Source organism: Oncorhynchus kisutch, linkage group LG17, assembly GCF_002021735.2.
Source record: "Oncorhynchus kisutch isolate 150728-3 linkage group LG17, Okis_V2, whole genome shotgun sequence".
Taxonomy (NCBI): Eukaryota; Metazoa; Chordata; class Actinopteri; order Salmoniformes; family Salmonidae; genus Oncorhynchus; species Oncorhynchus kisutch.
Window position 1 is genome coordinate 46,712,474 of NC_034190.2, and position 15,664 is coordinate 46,728,137.

Below are 15,664 nucleotides of genomic sequence, written 5' to 3' on the forward strand. Positions count from 1 at the left end.
AAGGGACAGGCAGCTATTTGAGACTTGCCTGCATTTACCTGCTTCTAACATTGGGGGTCCCCCCTGTCCACCACCGCTCCGTCATATGTCTCTAATGCCCTATTAGCACAGGACCAGTGTTTACTGAACGTTGGTTATGTAATTATCGCCCCAGAATGTCTGTTATTCCAATGGACAATTCAAGATACATTTTTTCCAAGCAGTATTTCTTATATTTCTTTTCAATAAATTGACAGTTATGATGGAAGCCTAGACTGTTTTTTTTCTAGGCGCGAAGATATAAGTCCAGGTGATAACAGGCCACACTGATAACTCGAGCTTGGTTCCCAAGTTTCTAAACCATACCAAACCATCGTTGGTATATTGTCGCCATAATATTTGAATTGAGGAAGTGTGATCATAATCAGTGGTGACCCATCATTTTTGCAACAATGTAAAAAAAATAATTGGGTGAATAAAGCCTCCATACAAACATGGTCTCTTTTCCTATCTCGAGTAAGGCAGTTGCAAAATACAGGTTGTTCAGCCTAGCTCAGTGCTTTCTGTGGTGGTGGGACAGCCAGCGGAAAATACGGAGCGTAGGGGTTGGTAATGTTCTCTAGTTGTGCCGTGATTGGCTCAGTGTTCTGTCACTCATGGGGACACGACGTCACTGCCAAATCTAAGGGTAGAGCCCGAAGGTTCAAGCCCCTTGGGTGCTGCCATAGAGTTACATTAGATGTGCTCATCCAAGAAGGCTCAAATGACGTCAAATCACTTTATATCTCCAGTAGCTTTAATTGGACTGAATATCCAATATCCACAGAAGACGGCAAGCATGCTAGCTAGCTACGACGAGAACCAGAGAAGCATGGATACCCAAGATGCTGCGAGCTCAATCAAGAGAAAGAACAAGATGGACCAGGACGAGATCCTTGCAACATCTTTACCTCAGACCCCAATTAAAAATCCACCAGAAAAAAAAGTGAAAGAGGACATTTCCATGTCTGTTTCAATGTAATCCAGACCCTGACTACGAAACAAAACACCACATTCTTCAAAGGGTCCATCATAGAGAGGGCTACTGAAAAAACAAAGAAAATGTATAATTTGTCAGAGACTGTCCGTCAGCTTCACACAGTTGTGAGCGAGAACACGAAACATATAACGTTCCTAGAGAACAGGCTGAAGATACTGCAATCCCAAAATAATGAGCTGTGTGAGAATGTAGCTGAACTTCAACAGTACTCTCGCAGGTGGAATCTGAAAATCCAAGGTGTAAGAGAGGTAGAGGGAGAGGACATTGGAGAAGTAGTCATCAATATCCTGGGAAAGGTTGTTCCGTGCATCAAAGACAAGATCGACGTGGTACATCGACTTGGGAAACGAAGATCTGATGGACCCCCTCACAATGTCATCCTGCGCTTCACTATTCACCACTACAGGGACATATCTAGAAAATGGCCATGGGGAACAAGTTTCTGGATGGGAAGAAGCTTCGCATCAAAGAAGATCTGATACCACAGGATCAGACTGCCAGGGAGAAACTGTGGCCGCTTATACAGAAGGCACAACAAGAGGGAAAGAAGGCTGGGTTCAAGGGCCAATACATGTTCATCAAAGGAAGAAAGATTACGGGTTAACTCTGATGACATGAACCACACTTGAACTGTGTACTGTGTGTACTGAAACGAGTACATTTACCATTCAAACTACAATTTATGAACACTTGCCAAACAAAAAAGGGAAAAAAGGGATTTGTTATACTGTTAACCACCGCTAGCTCAACTGAGCGTGGTTTTCCGTCGGAGTAACCCTCTCAAGCTTTACCGTTTGTTTTATTGTTCACATTACTACATCTGTTGTCTAGTTTGCATCTCTTTCTTTTTTAATGCAGGAGTTTGTTTTCAACTCACTTTATATCGTTAGCCTGAATGCTAGGGGTTTTCCTTACAAAAAGCCTTATTTTATATTGTAAACGCAGTAAAGAAGATTTTGTACTTCTTCAGGAAACTCATTCATGTGAAAGTGACTGTTATGACTTCTATGAAGAGAGCAGGTAGTTCCGTACGTGGATCTTTTATTCCAATGACAGCGGAAAAACGGACATGCAAAACACAAGGGCGCATGAAACAACCCGTCCAAATAAACAGGACTAAAACTGTCTGGAAAAATAGAGATCACAATGATCAACCAACACCATAAAACAGAGAACAAGCCCGCAGAATAACCAGCGGGCCTAGTGCCCTTAAATAGCCTACAAACAAAACTAAACTCAAAACAGGTGTAACCAATTAGACCCAACTAACAGAAACAAAAGGAAAGGGAATCGATGGCAGCTAGTAGGCCAGCGACGACGACCGCCGAGCGCCGCCCGAACAGGAAGAGGCACCATCTTCGGCGGGATTCGTGACAGTGACTTGAAATTTTGGAAGTCACAATGGGGAGACATGGCCTATTTCTGTCATGGATCAAACCATTCTGCTGGTGTTTTGACACTTATCCACAATTTTAAAGGTGACATTCTATAATCCACATCTTCACAGGATGGGAGATGGGTCATAGTGTTAAACTTGACAATGCTATTTTCATCATCTGTAATGTGTATGGACATAACTCACATGATCCAAATAAGACCCTGTTTGCTCAATTAACCAGGAAATGACAGGATTTACACAACAAATACTTTTGCTTTTCCAGTTCTCTTAGGGGATTTTAACGAAACACATGATGACTGTGCTGATAATTTTCCTCCTAGAATGAGTCAAAGCCCTCAAAATAGCAATATCATCACAACATTATGCTAGGATCTCTCTGTTGATGATGCCTGGCGTTAATTCAATCCGGATGCAAAGGGTTGTACCTGGAACAACAAAACTATGTCACAAAAATCTAGAATATATTTATTCCTTATTTCCCCCTTTTTGTTACAATTTGTTAGAGATGTACACTACCGGGCAAAAGTTTTAGAACACCTACTCATTCATGCACACTCTTGGCATTCTCTCAACCAGCTTCATGAGGTAGTCACCTGGGAAGTATTTCAATTAACAGGTGTGCCTTGTTAAAAGTTGTTGAATTTATTTCCTTCATAATGCGTTTGAGCCAATCAGTTGTGTTGTGACAAGGTAGGGGGGGTATACAGAAGATAGCCCTATTTGGTAAAAGACCAAGTCCATATTATGGCAAGAACAGCTCAAATAAGCAAAGAGAAAGGACATTACTTTAAGACATGAAGGTCAGTCAATATGGAACATTTCAAGAACTTTCAAAGTTTCTTCAAGTGCAGTTGCAAAAACTATCAAGTGCTATGATGAAACTGGCTCTCGTCAGGACCGCCACAGGAATGGAAGACCCAGAGTTACCTCTGCTGCAGAGGATAAGCTCAATAGAGTTAACAGCTTGAGAAATTGCAGACCAAATATATGCTTCACAGAGTTCAAGTAACAGACACATCTCAACCACAAATGTTCAGAGGAGACAGTGTGAATCAGGCCTACATGGTTGAATTGCTGCAAAGAAACCACTTCTAAAAGATATCAATAAGAATAAGAGACTTGCTTGGGCCAAGAAACACGAGCAATGGATATTAGACCGGTGGAAATTTGTCCTTTGGTCTGGAGATTTCTGGTTCCAACCGCTGTGTCTTTGTGAGACGCGGTGTTGGTGAATGGATGATCCCTGCATGTGTATTTCTCACCGTAAAGCACAAATGAGGAGGTGTTATAGTGTGGGGGTGCTTTTCTGGTGACAACGTCTGTGATTGATTTAGAAATCAAGGCACACTTAACCAGCATGGCTACCACATCATTCTGCAGTGAAACGCCATCCCGTCTGGTTTGCACTTAGTGGGACTCATTTGTTTTTCAACACGACAATGACACAACACAAATCCAGGCTGTGTAAGGGCTATTTTATACAGAAGGAGAGTGATGGAGTGCTGCATCAGATGACCTGGCCTCCACAATCCCCCAACCTCAACCAAATTGAGATGTTTTGGGATGAGTTGGACAGCAGAGTGAAGGAAAAGTAACCAACCAGTGCTCAGCTTATGTGGAAATTCCTTCAAGACTGTTGGAAAAGCATTCCAGATGAAGCTAGCTGAGAGAATGCCAAGAGTGTGCAAAGCTGTCAGCTAGGCAAAGGGTGGCTACTTAAAGAATCTCAAATATAAAATGTATATTTTTCTATTTAAATTTTACCCCTTTTTCTCCCCAATTTCGTGGTATCCAATTGTTTAGTAGCTACTATCTTGTCTTATCTCCCGTACGGGCTCGGGAGAGACGAAGGTTGAAAGTCATGCGTCCTCCGATACACAACCCAACCAAGCCGCACTGCTTCTTAACACAGCGCGCATCCAACCCGGAAGCCAGCCGCACCAATGTGTCGGAGGAAACACCGTGCACCTGGCAACCTTGGCTAGCGTGCACTGCGCCCGGCCCGCCACAGGAGTCGCTGGTGCGCGATGAGACAAGGATATCCCTACCGGCCAAACCCTCCCTAACCCGGACGACGCTAGGCCAATTGTGCGTCGCGCCACGGACCTCCCGGTCGTGGCCGGTTACGACCGAGCCTGGGCGCGAACCCAGAGTCTCTGGTTCGCGCCCAAATATAAAATATATTTGATTTATTTAACACTTTTGAGTTACAACATAGTTCCATATGTGTTATAAAAAAAAAAGAAAATCTGACCAAAATTACTAATCATCTTGTTAAGGCAGTATCCATAGTGACTAGCAAAAAAATAAATACTAGAATTGTCATATTTTTTGTAATATAGTTTTTTTTATAAATGTCTTTCTGTTTATATATATATATATATATATATATATATATATATATATATATATATATATATATATATTGTATGTATTTAATATTTTCTTGTTTATGCCTGTATTTGGTAGACATGTTTGATGTACAGTGGGGCAAAAAAGTATTTAGTCAGCCACCAATTGTGCAAGTTCTCCCACTTAAAAAGATGAGAGAGAGGCCTGTAATTTTCATCATAGGTACACTTCAACTCTGACAGACAGAATGAGAGAAAAAAATCCAGAAAATCACATTGTAGGATTTTTAATGAAATTATTAGCAAATTATGGTGGAAAATAAGTATTTGGTCACCTACAAACAAGCAAGATTTCTGGCTCTCACAGACCTGTAACTTCTACTTTAAGAGGCTCCTCTGTCCTCCACTCGTAACCTGTATTAATGGCACCTTTTTGAACTTGTTATCCGTATAAAAGACACCGGTCCACAACCTCAAACAGTCACACTCCAAACTCCATTATGGCCAAGACCAAAGAGCTGTCAAAGGACACCAGAAACAAAATTGTAGACCTGCACCAGGCTGGGAAGACTGAATCTGCAATAGGTAAGCAGCTTGGTTTGAAGAAATCAACTGTGGGAGCAATTATTAGGAAATGGAAGACATACAAGACCACTGATAATCTCCCTCGATCTGGGGCTCCACGTAAGATCTCACCCTGTGAGGCCAAAATGATCACAAGAACGGTGAGTTAAAATCCCAGAACCACACGGGGGGACCTAGTGAATGACCTGCAGAGAGCTGGGACCAAAGTAACAAAGCCTACCATCAGTAACACACTACGCCGCCAGGGACTCAAATCCTGCAGTGCCAGACGTGTCCCCCTGCTTAAGCCAGTACATGTCCAGGCCCGTCTGAAGTTTGCTAGAGAGCATTTGGATGATCTAGAAGAAGATTGGGAGAATGTCATATGGTCAGATGAAACCAAAATATAACTTTTATTGGTAAAAACTCAACTCGTCGTGTTTGGAGGACAAAGATTGCTGAGTTCCAAAGAACACCATACCTACTGTGAAGCATGGGGGTGGAAACATCATGCTTTGGGGCTGTTTTTCTGCAAAGGGACCAGGACAACTGATCCGTGTAAAGGAAAGAATAAATGGGGCCATGTATCGTGAGATTTTGAGTGAAAACCTCCTTCCATCAGCAAGGGCATTGAAGATGAAATGTGGCTGGGTCTTTCAGCATGACAATGATCCCAAACACACCGCCCGGGCAACAAAGGAGTGGCTTCGTAAGAAGCATTTCAAGGTCCTGGAGTTGCCTAGCCAGTCTCCAGATCTCAACCCCATAGAAAATCTTTGGAGGGAGTTGAAAGTCCGTGTTGCCCAGCAACAGCCCCAAAACATCACTGCTCTAGAGGAGATCTGCATGGAGGTATGGGCCAAAATACCAGCAACAGTGTGTGAAAACCTTGTGAAGACTTACAGAAAACGTTTGACCTCTGTCATTGCCAACAAAGGGTATATAACAAAGTATTGAGATAAACTTTTGTTATTGACCGAATACTTATTTTCCACCATAATTTGCAAATAAATTCATAAAAAATCCTACAATGTGATTTTCTGGATTTTTTGTCTTCTCATTTTGTCTGTCATAGTTGAAGTGTACCTATGATGAAAATTACAGGCCTCTCTCATCTTTTTAAGTGGGAGAACTTGCACAATTGGTGGCTGACTAAATACTTTTTTGCCCCACTGTAAGTTGTTGAAGAATTTTGTATAATGAATATAAAAATATATTGAATCAGGAATCAAATAAAATAAAATGTCATTTGTCACATACACATGGTTAGCAGATGTTAATGCGAGTGTAGCGAAATGATTGTGCTTCTAGTTCCGACAATGCAGTAATAACCAACGAGTAATCTAACCCAACAATTCCACAACTACTACCTTATACACACAAGTGTATAGGGATAAAGAATATGTACATAAAGCTACATGAATGAGTGATGGTACAGAACGGCATAGGCAAGATGCAGTAGATGGTATCGAGTACAGTATATACATATACATATGAGATGAGTAATGTAGGGTATGTCAAATCAAATCAAATTTTATTTGTCACATACACATGGTTAGCAGATGTTAATGCGAGTGTAGCGAAATGCTTGTGCTTCTAGTTCCGACAATGCAGTAATAACCAACAAGTAATGTAGCTAACAATTCCAAAACTACTACCTTATAGACACAAGTGTAAGGGGATAAAGAATATGTACATAAAGATATATGAATGAGTGATGGTACAGAGCGGCATAGGCAAGATACAGTAGATGGTATTGAGTACAGTATATACATATGAGATGAGTATGTAAACAAAGTGGCATAGTTAAAGTGGCTAGTGATACATGTATTACATAAAGATGCAGTAGATGATATAGAGTACAGTATATACGTATACATATGAGATTAATAATGTAGGGTATGTAAACATTATATTAGGTAGCATTGTTTAAAGTGGCTCGTGATATATTTTACATCATTTCCCACCAACATCGGGTGGTGTAGGTGTCCTGGAGGGCAGGTAGTTTGCCCCCGGTGATGCGTTGTGCAGACCTCACTACCCTCTGGAGAGCCTTACGGTTGTGGGCGGTGCAGTTGCCGTACCAGGCGGTGATACAGCCCGACAGGATGCTCTCGATTGTGCATCTGTAGAGGTTTGTGAGTGCTTTTGGTGACAAGCCAAATTTCTTAAGCCTCCTGAGGTTGAAGAGGCTGCTGCCTTCTTCACGACGCTGTCTGTGTGGGTGGACCAATTCAGTTTGTCTGTGATGTGTACGCCGAGGAACTTAAAACTTACTACCCTCTCCACTACTGTTCCATCGATGTGGATAGAAGGGTGTTCCCTCTGCTGTTTCCTGAAGTCCACAATCATCTCCTTAGTTTTGTTGACGTTGAGTGTGAGGTTATTTTCCTGACACCACACTCCGAGGGCCCTCACCTCCTCCCTGTAGGCCGTCTCGTCGCTGTTGGTTATCAAGCCTACCACTGTTGTGTCGTCCGCAAACTTGATGATTGAGTTGGAGGCGTGCGTGGCCACGCAGTCGTGGGTGAACAGGGAGTACAGGAGAGGGCTCAGAACGCACCCTTGTGGGGCCCCAGTGTTGAGGATCAGCGGGGTGGAGATGTTGTTGCCTACCCTCACCACCTGGGGGCGGCCCGTCAGGAAGTCCAGTACCCAGTTGCACAGGGCGGGGTCGAGACCCAGGGTCTCGAGCTTGATGACGAGCTTGGAGGGCACTATGGTGTTAAATGCCGAGCTGTAGTCGATGAACAGCATTCTCACATAGGTATTCCTCTTGTCCAGATGGGTTAGGGCAGTGTGCAGTGTGGTTGAGATTGCATCGTCTGTGGACCTATTTGGGCGGTAAGCAAATTGGAGTGGGTCTAGGGTGTCAGGTAGGGTGGAGGTGATATGGTCCTTGACTAGTCTCTCAAAGCACTTCATGATGACGGAAGTGAGTGCTACGGGGCGGTAGTCGTTTAGCTCAGTTACCTTAGCTTTCTTGGGAACAGGAACAATGGTGGCCCTGTATTGTCCTCAAAGTGGGCAAAAAAGTTATTTAGTCTGCCTGGGAGCAAGACATCCTGGTCCGTGACGGGGCTGTTTTTCTTTTTGTAATCCGTGATTGACTGTAGACCCTGCCACATACCTCTTGTGTCTGAGCCGTTGAATTGAGATTCTACTTTGTCTCTATACTGACGCTTAGCTTGTTTGATTGCCTTGAGGAGGGAATAGCTACACTGTTTTAGATTGGTCGGGCCAGCGTTGAACAGACCTCAGCGCGGGAGCTTCTTGTTTTAGTTTCTGTCTGTAGGCAGGGATCAACAAAATGGAGTCGTGGTCAGCTTTTCCGAAAGGAGAGCGGGGCAGGGCCTTATATGCGTCGTGGAAGTTAGAATAGCAATGATCCAAGGTTTTTCCAGCCCTGGTTGCGCAATCAATATGCTGATACAATTTAGGGATGTAAACATTATATTAAGTGACATTGTTTAAAGTGGCTAGTGATACATTTTTTTACATCAATTTCCATTATTAAAGTGGCAGGAGATGAGTCAGTATGTTGGCAGCAGCCACTCAATGTTAGTGGTGGCTGTTTAACAGTCTGATGGCCTTTATGGAAGCTGTTTTTCAGTCTCTCGGTCCCTGCTTTGATGCACCTTTACTGACCTCGCCTTCTGGATGATAGCGGGGTGAACAGGCAGTGGCTCCGGTGGTTGTTGTCCTTGATGATCTTTATGGCCTTCCTGTAACATCGGGTGGTGTAGGTGTCCTGGAGGGCAGGTAGTTTGCCCCCGGTGATGCGTTGTGCAGACCTCACTACCCTCTGGAGAGCCTTACGGTTGTGGGCGGAGCAGTTGCCGTACCAGGCGGTGAGACAGCCCGACAGGATGCTCTCAATTGTGCATCTGTAGAAGTTTGTGATTGCTTTTGGTGACAAGCCAAATTTCTTCAACCTCCTGAGGTTTTTTGGGAACAGGAACAATGGTGGCCCTCTTGAATCATGTGGGAACAGCAGACTGGGATAAGGATTGATTGAATATGTCCGTAAACATACCAGCCAGCTGGTCTGCGCATGCTCTGAGGACGCGGCTGGGGATGCCGTCTGGGCCTGCAGCCTTGCGAGGGTTAACACATTTAAATGTTTTACTCACTTCTGCTGCAGTGAAGGAGAGCCTGCAGGTTTTGGTAGCAGGGCCATGTCAGTGGCACTGTATTGTCCTCAAAGCGAGCAAAGAAGTTATTTAGTCTGTCTGGGAGCAAGACATCCTGGTCCGCGACGGGGATGGTTTTCATCCTGCTGGAAAATCCCTTTTAATTCTTATCATATGAAGAGAAATAATTAAGAGAAATTATAGATAAAAATGTATCGGTGCTCATCGGGCATTGGACATAAACATTACACAAGAAGTTTGAAATCGCAAATTCAACAATGAGTGGTTTGGAAGGAATCACGGGCTAACTGCAACCATTGCAAAGCTATCACTAGCCTGCTATGAAGTTCAATTCATTCGCACCAAACGTAGGTATAAACATAAGCATTCACTGTGAAAATAGACTACATAAACCCTTCATATATAGGCTATGCGCAGCACTTCGTTCAATTGATCGAATCAGTTATTGTTTCATACGCAAACCGGAAGCAACACCTGTCAAACGCAAACATTCATCTCAAAACACAGGGATGTCGATTCGCACGGAACCAGTATTAGAGGACTTTGGAGTTTGCCAAAAAACAGTAGGCTATTCTGTCTGGAATTGTTACTCTATGTCAAAATTACTGACATGGCAGATTCAGACTGGACTAAAATGACAGATCCTCCCCCAGTAAAACTAATCCCGTCCCAGATTAATCCGGGATTAGTTTTGCTGGGGGAGGTCGGGTAATGTTATTATGTGCGCGGGAACAAAACACAAGATCTGTAAATTTAGTCCCCTACGAATCTGCCATTATTTTGACATGGCAGGAGAGTTACAATATCAGACATAATAACCTACTCTTTGCAAACTCCACAATCCTCTGATAATACGCGTCTCGTGCGAATCGACATCCCTTGTGTTTTGAGATAAATGTCTGAGTTTGACAGGTGTTATTCGCGGTTTGAGCAAGAAACAATAACTGATTCGATAAATTACAAAGTGCTGCTCGTAGCCTTTTAAATGAAGGGCCTACATGTATCAACTTTCACAGTGAATGCTTTTGTTTACGTTTTGTGCTAATGAATTGAAGATCCCCAAATGCATCGTATTTGGGGGGGGGGGGGGGTAATTTAGGACGTCTTCTACTGCGGATCGCCCAAATATCCTAATGATTATGATCACACTTCCTCAATTCAAATATTATGGCGACACTATACCAAAGATAGTTTGTTATGGTTTAGAAATTAGGGAAGCAAGCTCGAGTTATCAGTGTACCCTGCTATTGCCCGGATTTGTTGAAATATTTTCACGCCAAGAAAAAAAAACTCCAGGCTTCCGTTATAACTGTCAATTTATAAAAAACATTTTTTTTTTTTTTTTAAGCAAGAAATACAAGGGGCAGTTTGGAAAAAACGAATCCCGTCCGAATCGTCCTCTGGGATAACGGACATTTTGGGGTCATACCTACATAACCAACGTTCTCTAGTAATATTAGTACCGTGCGAATAGGGCTTTATTAAACCGCAATTTTGCGCCAAACAGATTCTTAAAACTTGAAAACCCCGCCTACTTGACAACCACCATCTGTTTACGAAAAGTCACGGGTACAACGTGGACCGGAGGATGATAAAGAGACATTTTACGGGGGTTTGGAACGGTAGCCTACAAGGGATTAATTTCAGATAGTATCGTATATGTTTCGGATAAATTGGCAAACTAAAGGGATATGAAGGATTATGAGACAATTGGTTCGACGTCCTTTTAAGGGTTAAATGTGTTTTCTTCCCTAACTGAAGTGGTTTTCGGAGATTAGTTGTTGCCGTTGGAACGCGCTTTGCACTGGGCACATTTCATTCTCGCTCTTTCAAACAGTACATGGAAACAATGGCGAGGCGCAAAAAGGCACATCGGGTTGGAATTTAACTGCGCGTAGCCATAACGCAGGTTGAAAACGGGCTTCGATAAAACAGAGTTCGGGGGGGGGGGCAACCAGAGTCGGAGCGAGATGGAAAGCCCGACCGAGAACCCAACCAGGGCTGCGGAGTATCTGAAGGAGCTTAATAACATTATCGAGACCCAACAGGAGTTACTGGAGATGCACAAGACTAGGATAGAGGAGCTGGAGCTGCAAGTGTCCGAATTGTGTTCGGAAAACGCCTGCTTGAAAGACCAGTACCAGCGGCACCTGGCTACATGTAGGCTGCTGCAACAGGGCAACAGCCACCCAACGTTAGGTGCTATAAAGGAAAACATCACCCAAGAAAAGTAAGAATTTATTGCACTCACTGCACTATTGAAAAACATTTGATGTCGCAATTAATGTCCCATATTTTACTAAATCCTTGGCAGGAATCTGCTCTTTAAACCCCAGATAAACGCACACCAACTAACGTACACTTTTGTATAATGTTATAGATTAAAAAAGTCTCTATAGACTTATAGCTAATAACATAGACTAAAGTAAAAAGATTGCATCGAAAGTTATTTTCGAAGAGATCAAATTGGACACGCATTCTATTTCAGCCAAGCCAGTAGGCTTGAAACGCCACAATATAACGGAACGATAATAGGCCCTACATAGGTAAGTGGTAATGCCCCCAACATGTTGATACCTCTACCCAAGGTATAACAAAATACAACCATGTTTCTCCATATCTCTAAATTCTCCCATATGTGTAATGGATGGTTGTGTAAAAATATTTGACTGCGAAAGTGGTTAAATTGATAGCTATTGAGACACCCACTTAACTGAAACAGTGCAGAATAAAACCTGGCTGGAGGGGAGGGGGCAACAACCTAATGTAGCCCATTTAAAAATAATGTTTTTATTTAACCTTTATTTAATCAGGTAGGCTTGTTGAGAACAAGTTCTCATTTACAACTGCGACCTGGCCAAGATTAAGCACAGCAGATTGACGCATACAACAACACAGAGTTACACATGGAATAAACAAACATACAGCAGAAAAAAGTGTTTATGCAAATGAGGTAAGATAAGGGAGGTAAGCAGTAAATAGGCCATGGTGGCAAAGTAATTACAATATAGCAATTAAACACTGGAATTGTAGATGACTGTGCAAGTAGAGATACTGGGGTGCAAAGATACATAAATACAGTATGGGGATGAAGTAGTTGGATGGGCTGTTTACAGATGGGCTATGTACAGGTGCAGTGATCTGTTAGCTGCTCTGACAGCTGGTGAGGGAGATGTGAGTCTCCAGCTTCAGTGATTTTTTTTTTGCAGTTCGTTCCAGTCACTGGCAGCAGAGGATGGAAAGGCGGCCAAACGAGGAATTTGCTTTGGGGGTGACCAGTGAGATATACCTGCTGGAGCAGGTATATCTCACGGGTGGGTGCTGTTATGGTGACCAGTGAGCTGAGATAAGGTGGGGCTTTACCTAGCAGAGACTTGTAGATGACCTGGAGCCAGTGTGTTTGGTGACGGGTATGAAGCGAGGGCCAGCCAACGAGATGTCGCAGTGGTGGGTAGTATATGGGGCTTTGGTGACAAAACGGATGACACTGTGATAGACTGCATACAATTTGTTGAGTATTATGTTGGAGGCTATTTTATAAATTACATTCGAGGATCGGTCGAGGATCGGTAGGATGGTCAGTTTTACGAGGGTATGTTTGGCAGCATGAGTGAAGGATGCTTTGTTGCGAAATAGGAAGCCGATTCTGGATTTAATTTTGGATTGGAGATGCTTAATGTGAGTCTGGAAGGAGAGTTTACAGTCTAACCAGACACCTAGGTATTTGTAGTTGTCCTCATATTATAAGTCAGAACCGTATTTAGTCAGCCACCAATTGTGCAAGTTCTCCCACTTAAAAAGATGAGAGAGGCCTGTAATTTTCATCATGGGTACACTTCAACTATGACAGACAAAATGAGAAAAGAAATCCAGAAAATTACATTGTAGGATTTTTAATACATTTATTTACAAATTATGGTGGAAAACTTTTGTTATTGACCAAATATTTATTTATCTCAATACTTAGTTATATACCCTTTGTTGGCAATGACAGAGGTCAAACCATGCAGATCTCCTCTAGAGCAGTGACGTTTTGGGGCTGTTGCTGGGCAACACAGACTTTCAACTCCCTCCAAAGATTTTCTATGGGGTTGAGATCTGGAGACTGGCTAGGCCACTCCAGGACCTTGAAATGCTTCTTACGAAGCCACTCCTTCGTTGCCCGGGCGGTGTGTTTGGGATCATTGTCATGCTGAAAGACCCAGCCACGTTTAATCTTCAATGCCCTTGCTGATGGAAGGAGGTTTTCCCTCAAAATCTCACGATACATGGCCCCAATCATTCTTTCCTTTACACGGATCAGTCGTCCTGGTCCCTTTGCAGAAAAACAGCCCCAAAGCATGATGTTTCCACCCCCATGCTTCACAGTAGATATGGTGTTCTTTGGATGCAACTCAGCATTCTTTGTCCTCCAAACACGACGAGTTGAGTTTCTACCAAAAAGTTATATTTTGGTTTCATCTGACCCATATGACATTCTCCCAATCTTCTTCTGGATCATCCAAATGCTTTCTAGCATTCTTCAGACGGGCCTGGACATGTACTGGCTTAAGCAGGGGGACACGTCTGGCACTGCAGGATTTGAGTCCCTGGCGGCGTAGTGTGTTACTGATGGTAGGCTTTGTTACTTTGGTCCCAGCTCTCTGCAGGTCATTCACTAGGTCCCCCGTGTGGTTCTGTGATTTTTGCTCACCGTTTTTGTGATCATTTTGACCCCACGGGGTGAGATCTTGCGTGGAGCCCCAGATCGAGGGAGATTATCAGTGGTCTTGTATGTCTTCCATTTCCTAATAATTGCTCCCACAGTTGATTTCTTCAAAACAGGCTGCTTACCTATTACAGATTCAGTCTTCCCAGCCTGGTGCAGGTCTACAATTTTGTTTCTGGTGTCCTTTGACAGCTCTTTGGTCTTGGCCATAGTGGAGTTTGGAGTGTGACTGTTTGAGGTTGTGGACAGGTGTCTTTTATACTGATAACAAGTTCAGACAGGTGCCATTAATACAGGTAACGAGTGGAGGACAGAGGAGCCTCTTAAAGAAGAAGTTACAGTTCTTTGAGAGCCAGAAATCTTGCTTGTTTGTAGGTGACCAAATACTTATTTTCCACCATAATTTGCAAATAATTTCATAAAAAATCCTACAATGTGATTTTCTGGATTTTTTTTCTTCTCATTTTGTCCGTCATAGTTGAAGTGTACCCATGATGAAAATTACAGGCCTCTCTCATCTTTTTAAGTGGGAGAACTTGCACAATTGGTGGCTGACTAAATACTTTCTTGCTCCACTGTATATAATGTACTTTAAGTTGATTTGGACATTACATTTATGGGACAACTCAATAGATTTTTACTTTTAATTGAACCTTTTATTTAACGAGGCAAGTCAGTTAAGAACAAATTCTTATTTACAATGACGGCCTACCCTGGCCAAACCGGGCGACGCTGGGCCAATTGTGCGCCGCCCTATGGCACTGCCAATCACGGACGGATGTTTTGCAGCCTGGATTCTAACCAGATGCTAGAAGTCAGCCTGAAGTAAACACTTCTAAAGGTAATATATACACTGAGAGTACAAAACATTAGGAACACATTCCCAATATTGAGTTGCACCAACGTTTGCCCTCAGAACAGCCATAATTCGTCATGAAATTAACTCTACAAGGTGTCAAAAGCATCCCACAGGGGATGCACAGGGACATGCCTAACAAGTATGGGGGCAGTGAAGCAAACCTCGCTATATGAACCACATTACCATTCCCAGCAAGCGGATTAACCCTATAGCCACTATGTGTAGATTTGTTTCTTTCACACCAGCGACCCGAGTTGTATTCCCTGACCCACCGTTCGCTACAATACCAAAAGGCTAAAATATCTTGGTGAGGTTGCTACGTGTTGTAAAAAGGTTGTTTAGTATTATTACAAGCAGTGCAACTTGTATTTTGAAGCAGTGACAATGTCATTTGAATAATGGTGTAAAAACCCTGTTATTTGAATGTTTCATTCCATTTGGATCAGTTGTAGGTCTACTCTTGACCGATTTATAAAGTCTTGAAAGGCACAGGACAGTCTGGCTGTATTTTTACTTCTGATGCTCTGTTTGTTGCCAATCATCATTTTCCCAAGTCATCCTATATAGTCTAGCCACATAGGCCTATGCTCCCGGCAGGCCCAGTTATTTAG

General features: G+C 42.9%; 1 protein-coding gene across 2 annotated transcripts in view; it reads left to right on the forward strand.

Moving 5' to 3' along the window:
* Positions 1–10,869: 10,869 nt before the first annotated feature.
* LOC109907761 (IQ motif and SEC7 domain-containing protein 1) overlaps positions 10,870–15,664 on the forward strand; it is a 182,339-nt gene continuing 177,544 nt past the window's right edge. The window contains exon 1 of one of the 2 annotated variants that reach the window (XM_020505951.2): positions 10,870–11,716. In XM_020505951.2, coding sequence (XP_020361540.1) covers positions 11,457–11,716 — 260 coding nt within the window. In that variant the 5' untranslated portion in view covers positions 10,870–11,456. The remainder of the gene's footprint in view (positions 11,717–15,664) is intronic. The other variant, XM_020505944.2, reaches the window with a different exon arrangement.